Source organism: Mercenaria mercenaria, chromosome 9 (genome assembly GCF_021730395.1).
Source record: "Mercenaria mercenaria strain notata chromosome 9, MADL_Memer_1, whole genome shotgun sequence".
NCBI classification, from domain to species: Eukaryota; Metazoa; Mollusca; class Bivalvia; order Venerida; family Veneridae; genus Mercenaria; species Mercenaria mercenaria.
Genome location: NC_069369.1, coordinates 72,457,920 through 72,472,648, shown reverse-complemented (window position 1 = coordinate 72,472,648; position 14,729 = coordinate 72,457,920). Strand labels below are relative to the sequence as shown.

Below are 14,729 nucleotides of genomic sequence, written 5' to 3'. Positions count from 1 at the left end.
ATTATGCCTTTATATACGCTCAAATCAAACGCCCTATTGGAACAACAGATTGTAGGTAGTCATCACTTCAAAGGCAGAAGCCGGACAAAACCCCTTCACTGGCTGATTTTGGTTCCAAGTGGACAAAACCCCTTTACTGACTGATTTTGGATCAAGTGGACAAATCCCCTTCCGTGCTTTTTGTTCTTTCAGAAAGGACAAAAATTTGGCTCATCTTTTCTTTGAGTAACATGAACATATTGCAGGCTTTCTAAGCATATTCTACCAACGCTGTTTAGCGTGCGTTTAAATGAGAGGCTATGGATCGCCACCTGGATGCTGAATTCGCGATAGAAGTAAGTGTGTAAGTAAAATTCTTTCGTTTCAACCACGTGTACATAATACATCATAACAGATACAGTAAAGCAGCATATACAATATAGCACATGGCTCATTGTACCAATTGGTTACCTTAATACAATACATGCAGAGAATAAAAATGAAAAAAAAAAAAACGAAAAAAAAAAACACTAAACATAAAACTTAAGTGATGTACAAGTCCTTTCCTAATGTGAAGACCGCCACATGTGCTTTGATCCTTGAAAGGGATATATACTGCCTAGTCTATTTCATGTCGGAGCTACTAAAATGGTTGCTTTACACAAAGTCTGACTAAGTGCTTATGATAAAAAGTAATATCCTTCAGTCTACAAAATTTTCGTCGGGCGTCTCACTTGTCAGGCATTTTCTAAAGACTAATACCCGTTATAAATGAAAAGATGATGTAATGCTAGAGTAGGCTATTTTTATTCCAAACGACAAAATTTAGGGTCTTTCTGCTTTATACTCTAAGCACTATTCTTTTTCGAAGGTGTCTATTTTTTTTTTATGAATCCGATTCAAAAGTTACACATGACTCTGGGGTCTTCTTTGTTTGGAGTAGGAATCTTAAGATCTCAAGCGGCTGGTGTAGGCACTTGATCATAATTTAGATTCATTAAATATATTTTTCATAAAGGATAATAGAAACTTACTTTGTATGAACCGAAAAAAAACCCAAAGTTTTTATCATTGGTATATATATATAATGACTTAATGACTGTTGGAATTATGCAAAGGTTTGTGTATTTCTTTTAATAATTATAATGTTACTGTATACGCGTAATTGCAATGTTTTGTGTAATCTTTATTACAGGATAATAATAATAATAATAATAAGTTGTAAGTACATTACATTAGTTTATTGTTCATTTATCATTGCATATATTTTTGCTTTGATATGTCAGCAGAATTTAAAAGATGTACAAGGAAATATTCAATTTTTGTAATTATAAACAAACTTCCTAATTTGTTATGTAAATGTTATTGTTATTTTTAATATGATAAAACTGAATGGCACAGGTTTACTATTCGAAATTTAATTGTCTTTAGAATGTCAGAACAGAACAGAACTTTATTCATAATAACATGACTTGAAAATAAGAAATTCCTCGTCATCATAGCGGTAATAAATTATTTTACATAATGCGAACAGTGAGAATGAAGTATGTACAGGCACAATGATAAAAGTATTTAAAAACATACATGGACTAGGCGATCAAATTTCTGCATACATATTAAATATTTCATAGACAAACAGTACAATTTAGTATGTCTAAAAACAAATCGTTATCCATCGTACGAATATTTTAAATTATTATTTCTCATTTTAGACGATTTATTACAAAATATAGCCAGCCTATTTAAAATATTCAAATTAGATGTATTTAAAAGTTCTATGAATTTAAACATACTTGGATGGTTGTAATAGTAACGTGTTATATACCTTTTCCTTAACTCAGAATAAACAGGACATATACAAAATGATATTCACCTTCCAAATCGTTGTGTTTACATAAAATACATTTTCTTTCAGATCTCAATATATTTCTGTCTACCAGTCTCAATGTTTAAATGATGAGACGACATTCTTCAATCAGCAATACTATTTCGCAGTTTAACACAATTCATTTTATTTAGATATTCAGATATTTCAAATGTCATCTTAAGTTCTTTAAACAATAAAGAGAAGTTTTGTTATACATATCTTGTTTGCAGATGCTAATGTGATGCTATCTTGTTCGTAATACTGGAATAAACATGTTGATATAACTGATTCAGGATTTACATACATCATTAAAACCAGATTTTTGTAATAAACGTTTTACTTTAGAAGCTATCATTTGAAGTTATCAATACCATACCTCAGTGACCTAAATACAGCTGTTCACAAACAAATATTACTTTTCTCTAAATGTTATTTCAAATAATATTTAACTATAATTCTTATTTGCCTAATCATAAACAATGGGATATCCATGGTAGTCTATATCAAATTTGAAAATCGGCTAATTTCATTTCGTTCCAAAAAAAAGATAAAAAGATACAGGTATATTTATCACACGTTAATGGATACAATGATACAATTGTTTGACACAAGAACTTCAAACGCGGCGAAAACCTTCTCTCGTTATTAGTAATCATAACTTTTATTTACTCGACATCGGGTTTGTGCAAACCGATTAATCAGGTTATCAATTAGTTATCACATTGGGAATATGCTAAAAACAAAAGGTGTGATTGCTTTTGGCCAATCAGAATAGTGGATTATAGACAAACCCCGCCTTCTTTTTAGATAACTGGTTATCTATTGGCCACATTATATTACTCAAATTTATCTTTTTGAATATTTTGATTAAAAAAGTCGTTTTCAACTAAGGAAAATTCAAACCACATCGAATACCTTTTCCGAAGACATACAAACATTTTTGAAGTCAGTTTGGGATAAACAGAAAGATAAGAAGATTTCTTACAGTAAGTTATTTTTTTATTCTATGGTTTATGCAGTTTGTTATATTTGTGCATTATTTCAATGTGTGCCGCGCATGAATAGTACCATCTTACATTTCCACGTTCAGGAATGACACTGAATTTTTGAAACGGTCGACATGATTCCTACTTTTAAAAAAAATCGTACTTCAGTATATCCATCAACATAATTATATTTTTACTAAATTCAGATACATCCGATATAATAAAAAAAAGATCAATTATCTTAAATAGAAAAGGAAACCGGATGATGCAGAATTTCGCGCGAATTCAACAAAAAGAAATCTTTTGATGCGACGACACACCTGTGTTATAGCAAATTACGTACATACATTACGAATCCTGATACATATTTTTAGTAATAAACAGTCAAAGTTAAGAAATCTTCATATTTTGCCATTTGTCTCAAATAGAAAATTGACATAGAATATAAAAGACAGTATTCGAATTTCGAACATTTCAACTCATGGGCATGTGTTCATTTGACGTGGCGACCCAAATTACCATTGATATATGGTTGTTGTTACTGTTTTTATATATATACTGTTCATCAAACCACACTGACTTTCTCTTGAAATAGTACAGCACGTTAATAGAGTAATTTATATCCTTGTCGCTAAGGATTTAGTTAGAAACAAACTTACTGATTGATTCCACATTTCTGTAACAAGGCTTTTTTCCCCTGAAGTTTAGCTTTTCTAAACAATATTAAGATGTTCATATTATACATCATTGTAAAGGTCTCTAGTCGTGGTAGTAGGAACTTTCTTTGATTTTAAATATATCTGTAAGATGTAAAAACTATCCATCAACATAATGAACAAGTAAAGCCGATATTGAAAGTTCAATTTTTATGTATATTTTTGGTGTACAAAGTGGTATTGACAATTGATCAAAAGCTAATAACGATATTTTGGAAACGTAAAAGGTTTCTATTACCAGCCTTGGTGATATGAGATTTATCAGTAGTTTTACACTTTAGAGAAATCATGAATTCTAAGTTGTTTTTAAAGGGACTAACCAACACATTCAAGGCGAAAAGTAATTTCTGTCAAAAATCCATAAAAAGTGAGTACTCTGAAAGTGGCTAGTGGTACATAACTTATTGACATTAATATTTTTGCAAAATATTCTTAGAAATAACAAAAGTATTGTGCAGAAGGTAGTAAACCGTTGCAACGCTTTTGAAATAATTCAGTCTTGCATTTTTACCAATATCTAACTTTTATTTCCACCCACTTTATCATTTTTCAGTGTCATATATACATTCTATGCCAGTCTTGGTTGAAACTTTTTACCCAAACTAAGGGTTAGTAGCTTTAAATCAAACATTTAATTGTTCCGTTTTATTTTCCAGGTGAAGAGAGATGAACAGTTTAATTTTCAACCAGAACATAATGATTCCCGCCATTTACCATGGTCAAGTGTCTCAGCATCAGTATCAACCAATCAACGGCGTCAGTACTGATTATGTATCCAACCAATCACAACTAGAGACAGAAAACAGCTTTAGGCAGCCACTACATTTTCCGGGGTTTCAGCCGTTCAATATTACGATAGCTAACAACAATTTCTACCACCAGCCAACAATAGCTTCCGGCTTTCCGTCGACGGCATCGTCTGAAATAAGAACTACGGAAACAAATGCGGGACATAACTCTGAATCATTCCACGCACAACAGGGTGATACGACAACCGCAGTTATGTCAGCCCTTCACCAGACTACACCTACAAATGAAATTAACATTGTGCCAAACAAAACCGTTGACATGTTTACGTCATACCAACAAACTTCGCCTCAGAGCCATCACACGCAGATACCGTCGCCGCAGCAACAGCAGACGAACCCGTCTCCACTCGGAGAACTTCGGCTGCCAACGATCAAGACTTCGGCTAACGTCGCAGCTAATGTTATGTCCGAGGAATCCGATCTGGGTTACTGTAGTTTCTCTGACATTTCAGCATTACAGGAGATTTCGGACACCATTGATTATTCACATGGCTCGGATGACATATTTGATGACGTAAAATCAAATTTCTCGGATTTAATCGATGACGTGTTGGACAGTATTGACAACAATGATCTCATTAAAACTGAATCTGTATTGCAAGAATCAGACATGGTAACGAACATTACAGAATCTAAAGTGCTTGAACCTATTCAGGAAGTGTTTGTTCATACAGCTAAACAGTCGGCACCAGTGTCACCGGATAATTATTTTGAACAAGTGAAAATTCCAAATGCGCATACACTTCCAGCATGTGTACCGTATTTCATTGCTCCAACTGCGTACCTAAACACGAACACTGGATCATTTCATATTGACTGTTACTGTCATGTCTGTGATAAATACTTTCAGACAAAATCAAGTCTCCGAGTGCACATGCGTCAACACCGTGGAGAGCGCCCCCACCACTGTCCGTACTGTCAGAAATCATTCACACAAAAGTCTACTCTGCGCACGCATGTGAGAACTCATACTGGCGAACGTCCTTACACGTGCAATTTCTGCGCACGCGCATTCAGTGATTATAGCACATTCCGAAAGCACGTGCGTGTTCACACAGGAGAAAAACCATACACATGTGACGTATGTAAGAAAAGTTTTACACAGTCTGGAAATATGATTCGGCATAGGGAAGTGCACTTCAAGAAATCACATAAGAAATAACTCGAATTAAAGTGGTGCTTCTTGGAAGATACTAGTAAAGTGAGAAAAACTTTGAGAACTAAGTTAAGCTGAAATATATCATGTACTTTGTACATCTATACATTTATGATATGAATTTAAATTGTTATATACTGTTATGCTAACGTTAATTATTTGTAAATAAAATTAATATAATGAAACATATTTTACAGCACTTTATATTTTGCAAATATCTTTAAACACTGCTTTTAAAACATTGCATGTGCTACTTTCAGGGGAATATAATACTGTTGACCAAGAAACTAAATTTCAACAAAATCAAATTATGCAATTATACTGCATTCTTTGTCTTTGACCTCGTCCCATATTTGATAGACACATAAATGATTTCATCTTTTTTTAAAAGCGAATTTCAGTATAAAATAATCATACTGTAAAACATAGTATTCATAAATTTTTCTACGTAAAAATACCGTTATTTCGTTTTTAATTAGCTGGTTACCATACCGAAATTTTCACTCGAAGTTTATCATTCCCAAGCTTTCAGAAATTATTTTATTTTCTGTGAAATTTAATCAATCATTTACAGCAGTATCTATATTTGTCTTGAAGTATTTCAAATTAAAAACATATACAGTTATTTGAAACAATTCTATAGTATAGCCGCCGTAGCGTAAGAATATTTGTAAGTGATATTGTGTACCCATACGTGTCAAGTTTAAGATCTCAAATTAAAAAAAAAAAAAAAAATACCCAATAGACCTGCGTGTCTTCCTCACGGTAACGCGTTGACATCATTTCGACCTACTTCATTTCGCGCAATGCATACGCCATGAAAAGGTCCTTCCCTATTTCATCTACTTGTTTACAATAGAATTAGAATCGAAATAACATGTAGAAGAACCATGTTTTAATATATTGAAACAATGCGAATCGGTGATACGCCACAATGTATTTATATTTAACTCACTCGGGTTATAAATGTTAAAATTTTCGACGATACATAGTCAAGAATAGAATACTTGCATACAAAGGGGCGAATATTACACAATTATTGAATGGCTTGCCAGTCATTACACTGCGAAAAAAGGGTCAATATACGGGAGTGTACGGTCCCGTATATTTCGAAAATACGGGAGTATACGGGATGTATTTTTACAATAACGGACCTAATATACGATCCCGTATTGGGAACATCTAGTATCGGGAAGTCCGTATATTTGTCATGCCATAAAACGGGATCCCGTATACGCCGAATATACATAAATTATATTTCCCGTATATATGCAATATACGAACTTTTTAAGAAAATCCCTAGAAATGGTGTTTATTCGTGTCCTGCTTTAACATAAGTTTCATTTTCATGTATTCAAAGGGTCTTGAGATTTTTTCCCGTAACTTTCCGTATTTTTAGAATATACGGAACACGTATACGAGCCTGTATATTCCGAATATACGTAGTATACGGATCCCTATTTTGTCATATATACGGACTGTGATTGCATCTAATATACGGGCATATACGGACTTGTATTTTCTAATATACGGGTTTCGGTTTTTTCCCCGTATACGCATGATTTACTAAGTTTTACGGATCCCGTAACTTTTGTCATATACGGGCATATACGAAACTGTACTTTTTGATATAGGGGCTACGGACTAGTCCGTATATGCATGGTAAAAACGCAATATTACGGATCCGTACTTGTGTCATATACGGGGAATATACGAAACTGTATTTTTTTACTATAGGGCTACGGACTAGTCCCGTATATGCATGGTATACGCAATATACGGATCCCGTACTTGTGTCATATACGGAGTGTATTTGCATCTGATAAACGGGGATTACGAACCTGTGTTTTTTATATACGGGTCAGGTTTTCCCCGTTTATGCAAGATATGTAGAGTATTAGATTCCATATTTGTGTCACATTTGGACTGAATTTGGTTTTCGTATTCGGGGAATTCACGGACCAGTATTTCTAAAAGTACTTTTACTAGATTTTTCCCCGTATATGCACTATGTGGGTAACAAATCCCGTATTTTTTCTTTTATGTGAACTGATTTCGTATATGGACACACACTGAAAGATGACAAAATGAATGTCAGTGATACCTACAGCAGAATACGGTATGTTAGAAAAAAGCAAGACAAAGTCAGGGTATGAGAAAAAATTCATATTGTTAATAATCGGAGACATGTCAGATTAAACTAACATTTTATTCAACTTATATACTTTTTAAATCAGTTTTTCAAACGATTATGAATCATTTTCATTTCTTGTCCAAATGAAATAAGCAGAATTAAAATGTGAGAAATTTCAATAACACAAGCATTTCTTAATATTATTAGTTCATTTCTAATTGAAAAACTAGCAATTCGCACATTTAATTTGCGCCGTTGACTCAACAAATCAGTTGCTACTGTCTGTACATGTTTTCGTTATTCCCATGAATGTTGATTACCGCTATAGGCTTTTCGATTTGCCGTCTTCTAAGAAGAGCAGTACACCCCTCCTAATGTCCGAAAATGTATTCAAAACGAGCGCTTTAAAAGACGCATGTTGGTTCGTGCTGGAACACGATATGAAGCAGGTTAAATGATAACCACATGAAAATATTCAGTTTCCTGATCTCAATAAGTATAAGCGTTTATCTGTTGTTACGAATGTCACTGAGAACGAATGGCTCATCCGGGCTGTCTGTCTGCATCTGTTGATCAAACTAGTAGAAACTTCACACATAAGGATATTCTTTATCGTGAAAATAAATAGTCGTCCCGTTTTCTGATTCCAGTAAACAACTCTTGTGTCAACCTGGAATAAAAAAAAAAAAGCACGCATTAAAAGTTATAAAAAATGGACTGATAATTATATCTAGTAAATGATGTGAAAATTATGACGAATAAAATGACATGTGGGCAGGGATGACGACATCATTTAAGTGTCAGAACGCACCATACTCATGTCGTCGCGAAAAGAAATTAGAAATCATTAAATGTGCCTGTTGATATTTAATACAAGTTATCTACAGTGTTTTATGGTTATATTACGTTAAAATCTATCTCCCAAATTATATTTAATATAAAATGCATGGTGTTCATAGTGCCGTCACACGTTGTCCACCATTACGCAATCCTCCGTGTTAGAACTTATTCAAAATGCACAATAAATCTTTTGTACAGTTTGGATAAAATATATCAGAGTGACATAACAGCATTCTCTCATACCAGAGGTCTACCGTGGTTCCCCGGGATTTTGACGAACATCTGATGGATGAGAATGCATAACAGTCGCGTTGTTAAGCTTTTTTTTTTTTTAATTTAATTTTTCAAACATCTCTTTAAACTTTGTGACTGAACAAATTCTGAACGATATATTTGCCTCTAACCCTTTAAAATTTGGTAAAACAATCTGAAGAGTTTTTCCCGAATTTCCAGTCTCGCGGTCATATAATATTTTAGACAAGTAAAATATTCATCATAAAAGTCTCATCTGTTTATGTTCAAGTAAATATAATGCATCTCGGTTTTTAATTCAGCAATCCAGTATTAAAGTATGAAAATAGAAAACTTACTGTAAATCTGGATTTAAAATTATCAAAATCTCATAGATTAACCTAACTAAAATATAATAAATAATATCACGTATCAATATAATTTACACTATTTCATATTAAGTTGCCGAAATTTCGATAATAATTATGTAACAGTGTATTTCATGTCTAATCTGTGGTAAAATGAAAGAAATGGTACTGTTTGATTGAATGTTTGAAGATCGATTTATAGACATTTCTCGATTTCATTCCTAACAAAATGACCACTTTGTTTTTCAGAATGATTGGTTTTTTCACGAGCGCATGTCTATTTGTGCACGTGAACAGCCTGGCTAGAGTAAAGAAAAACGGTAGCCATCCAAAGATAGACCTTCCCGCGAGATGTTTATTGTTCTCACAGTTTTTTTTTTTTCGAAATACATAGACCCTAGATTGAAAGGAGGTTCGATTAAAAAGCAGAATTATCAGTTCATCAAGGATACCTTTTAAGCTGAAGTTGTCACATTATGAAACTTAAAATAGGAATTTTCGTTTCTATAAACTATTAAAAAAATGTCATTTATAGAAAAAAAGATGGTCGCGCCGGGAAAGAACCCTGACCGCAGCGGCAATAAAGAAGTTTTCTGCTGTCGTGACTATAACGCAATGGAGGGTTTAGTGTTTAATGCGCGTTAAATATACATTTTTTATCATAAAAATTATTTAAAACATCTAATTCTAATGTGTTTCCGCAACAACATAGTATGTCAGTATACGTAGCATCTACACCATTAATTTCCATATATCTAAAAAATATGCCGTGCCATGAGAAAACCAACATAGTGGGTTTGCGACCAGCATGGATCGAGAGCAGCCTGCGCATCCGTGCAGTCTGGTCATGATCCATGCTGTTCGCTTTTAGAAAGCCTATTGGAATTAGAGAAACTGTTAGCGAACAGCATGGACCCTGAGCAGACTGCGCGGATGCGCAGGGTGGTCTCGATCCATGCTGGTCGAAAACCCTCACTATGTTGGTTTTCACATGGCACGGCTCAATTATATATATTTTTCTGTTTTTGTCGACAATCTGGAGGCCCCGTGCCTTTTTTTAGTATTCGTTTTAAAAATTGCCGTAATTCTTAAATTTATTTTAACCCCAAGATTGCATACAGTTACATTAAAAAAAAAATAATTTAATTGTGTCAAATGTTTTAATCACCTTTAAAATTTCATTGTGTATTACAATATTGCCCGGGGATAAGAAATACCGGTCAGTGTTGTTTCAAGCTGGGTCATAAAAATAATGTTAACCCACTTACTACAAGTGATAGGTACTTTTTATGGTTTTATGCTTTTGTATTGGGAATATACATATCACTTTTCCTTCTTCTGTCTTTATATCGTTTTTTTTCTTTCTCTCGGGGATTTAGCTTTCATGATTTTTTGCACTCATGTCATAAATCTGACAGACGGAGGAATCAGTACAAATTTTTACCCAGCCTTAGAATTAACAGTAATAAGTTATCGTAATGGACATGTTAATAGAGTTGCATATACTGAGTGAATATCTGACAGTAAAGATCCTGGCCCCAAATTTCACGAAAACACTTAAGGTATCAATCATTATTTTTACTGGGGTTGGGGAAGCGCAATGGTAAATAGATTGAATTCTTAAATGGTGACCACCCCCATTTTTCTCCTTTTTTTTAATTTTTGGAATCGATAGTGAATGAAATCATGTACGCTTTTTCAAAATTGTTAAAAAACAATCGGGCAGTTTCAATAAATTTACGCAAACTTTTGGGTGAAACTCGACGTCAGTGTTTTGCGTTCAAAATCGTTTGCCTCCAATGACATCTAAAATTTAAAATTGACAAATTATATATCATCGGAGAGTAATTTTAACACAACCATTTTTGCTGTATTTTTGTTGTATATAGAAACGCTACTTAGAAAACCTGTTAAGTACATCATTCTGCGCCCTGTTGAAAAGAAAAGACGTTTGTGGTCAAATTTGAAGATTTACAGCTGTAAAATGGACTAAAATAGAGAATTGAAAAAATACCAGTCAATCGGAAATATCGTCAACTTTAATTTGTGAAAATGTCATAATGGTCCGTTGAAATCGATTTAAAATAACGACTAAGCTGAGCAATTACTTATTGTTTGTACAGGGATGGTTTTGAAAGTAAATGTTTGTTTTAGATTTTATAATATGTAAAGATTTTAAATATGTTAGATACCATAAATTTATATTACTAAATATTACTTTTATTTGACAATAAATAAAATATTAATTAAAATATTCGACTTGTTCCGTATTTCACTTTAATATTAATTTAGACTTCATTCAAGTACATCGTTTAGTAAACCGTTCGCCTGTAAATGCATAAGATAAAAAATTATAATGACCAAAGCTATTAGTTATCGATTCACCACCCCCCACCCCCGTGTATACTACAACAACAACACTTAGTACGGAAATCGACAAATTGGATTATTTGTTCTTAGGTAAAGCTCTCCACTTTATCGGTTTTAAAGATGTTACTAAAATTGGTAATGCAAAAGATCTATAGTAGTATGTATTTTTAGGTCATTATAAAATTCTTAAAACTTTCAGATTAATAATCAAATTCTACATAATATAATTTTTTATTATTACCAACCTTTTTGATATACATTTGTAATACTTTGAAAAAATAATACGCATCACAACCGCTTACATAGATTACAAAGTCTGTAGAGATAAATATCTGTAATAGTATTAATTTCTTCATACTGACACTGATATTTTTCGCAGAAAAACATTTTCTCTCTAGACAGGGGCAAGAGATGTTGTAATTTTTTTTCAAAAAATGCCATCTAAAAAAAGCGTTTTTTTTGTCAGATTACCGGTACCCATTTTCTAAAAATAAAAGATTGTAATTATTAACTTCATTAATGCTTTTCCGAGATCGAATGAATGAATGTGCGTGCCGCCTTATTCATTCTTAAAGCTAGCCTCGGCTACCTAGCTTCTACGAAATAAAACTTCTATCAGCAGTTGTTTTTGTCCTTGCAACTTTAATCTCGTTTAACTCCAATGGTATTCATCAAATGATTTTTGCACGATATTTTTTTTTATTTCAAACACTTGCAACATGGACTTTTGGTGACTGACATCCTTGTAGACTACTGGATGAAAGAATGAATGAAATAATGGTTAAATGATGAGTTGTGAAAAAATGATCAACCGAATGAATGAATGAATGAATGAATGAACTATTTAACGGCTATTCTGAATTTCTTTTTTTATATTAAGATTACAAAATTAAACTAACCTTTTTGACGCTTCTGAATTTGTTAAAGCAATAAAAAGCAACCCGTGTTTCCGATTAATTGAAATGTAACTCGTGGTCTGGTTTGTCACAAAAAAAAAATCAGTTTATTTAAAATTAAAACATATTAAATCAAATAAGTACTTACTCGTGACTTCCTTTCCCTCTGAAATATGCAATATACAGATTATCGCGTGCGGTCACTTGAGCCAGATGTTATCGCCTTGGGGTATGAACGCGCGGAGCGTGACGCTCGAAGCGTGTTCCCAATGATTGGATACCTAATATCATGCATTAAAGATCCAACTTTAAATTTTTCGCTTTGTGTTTAAATTTGGGATTCATCTAGTTTTTTAATATTTGTCAATTTGCAGGTAGAAAAATGTTAGAAATTGTCAGACTGGATTACCAGGCTGAGGGTACATGGGCTATCTATCTGATTTAGTTAACATGCATATAATTATTATCAATTAATGTTGCAGTAAAACTGTTCGGCAGAAATTATATGTACAGTTTATTTTCGTGGAGATGGGTAAATCAGTGTAAATGCTTATATCATTTGATTTAATGAACTTTGCCAATATTTTTCGAGCGTTTTCCTTAATTTTAAGCAATATTTGTATTTATACAGTTAATCAGTGTCACACCATCCACGTTACCACGGTTATCATTTCTTTAAAGTAAAGTAATGTGATGTTATCGCTACCTGTTTTATCTTTATAAATTTTAAATTTTTTTTTCTCTTAAAGTATTTATTTCCTAGTACGCTTGTGACAGGTAATGTATCTTTTTGTCTAGAATATTTCAAATAATCGACTTTTTTACAACGGGTGAATATGATAGCTTTTAATAAATGGATCATAAATATCACGGTGCGTTTGACAAATAAGTGGAAAGTTTGCAAATAAAATTTAGGGGATAAGGTATGGCCAAAACTCGAACCCACTACCCTGATATTGGCAGCTAAACGCTTTGCCGCTCAGCTACCTGCACATGCGACAGTACAATATTAATTAAGAATTATATATGTAATATTTGTATCGCTACTTATGTTTGGACATTGAAAATGAATTTACGGAATATACGAATATTCACATGTGCTGGTTTAATACTAAAGGACACTACATCCACGAGAAATAAAATAGTCTGCCACGTGTATACTACAGTGGAATAGATGGGACATAGGAAACATTTTATTTATCATGTGCACACGTGTTAGCACCACATTCGCACATGTTAGATACGACGTGCGAATGTGTTGATTAACACGTGCGCACGTAGTAACTATTCTAGTAACACGTTCGTAAAGTGACAGCTATCTCGTTCGCAGTTGTTAGCTGACACGTGCGAACGTGAAAAATACCAAAGAAACTAATCGAGATATCACTTTTTTTCAAAAAACAAGAAACACTTATTCGTAAATTACAGCTAACTTAAATAACACTTCCTTAAAGAAAAAAAAAAAATCCTTTAGAAAAAATGCAGATCTTTCACGCTTTTTCATTGATCAGCTAACACGTGCGCACGTGTTAGTTTTTCACATGGGCACATGGTAGTAATAACGTGCTGTCACTTGCGCACGTGATAGTTTTCACCCGCGCACGTGTGCATTACCACCATACGCAGTGGTAGCTAACACGTGCGCACAGAAAAAATAAATATTTCCTATGTCGTCGCTATGCCACTGTACTATACATAGAACATCTGCAGAAATTTCTTCGAAACAAAGTCAAAAGGATATGAAAATATTTTTCGCTTAATGATTTATAATTCAGTAACAGCTGAAAGTGAACATTGAACAAAAAGGTATAAAATACATATTTTATAGCTCTTTGAATTATATCAAACTGAATGACTTCGGTAGATTATGTGCTTTCTTTATTACCAAAATGCTATGTTATCTACATGTTAGTTTAAAGGTCCGACCTACCCGGAGTGGGTCTCCGTGGTCGAGTGGTTTAGATCGATGACTTCAAACCAGTTGCCCATCACCGATGCGGGTTCAAGCCTCACTCAGAGTGTTAAAATTCTCCATGTGAGGAAGACATTAAGCAGGTGCTCGCTCGTGATGAAATAATGCACGTTAGAGCACCTGGGGTATTCCTCCACCAAGAAAACAGGAAAGTCGCTAAAGGACCTATAAGTCTGTCAGCGCAACGTTAATCCCAACAAAAACACACAAAAAAACCGACCTACTCGGCCGGTAGCAGACGATACTGAATTAAATCGAACGAAAGGCGTTTGTTCGAATCTTTGGACGCATACACATTATATCGATTATTTTGCGTCTGTAAAAATATTAGAATTGATTTCATAAGTAAAGTATCAATACGTCTTATATACTTTTTCAGTACAAAATATAAATGGATTAGTTCCT

General features: G+C 33.4%; 1 protein-coding gene across 1 annotated transcript; it reads left to right on the top strand.

Annotated features, from left to right (window-relative positions):
• Window positions 1-4,244: 4,244 nt before the first annotated feature.
• On the top strand, window positions 4,245-12,073 carry LOC123546295 (zinc finger protein 852-like; the record flags this gene model as incomplete). The annotated part of the gene is made up of 3 exons (XM_053550645.1): window positions 4,245-5,516; window positions 6,599-6,610; window positions 12,050-12,073. Coding segments are annotated over exons 1-3 (1,308 nt in total), but the record flags the coding sequence as incomplete, so codon positions are not given.
• Window positions 12,074-14,729: the final 2,656 nt, after the last annotated feature.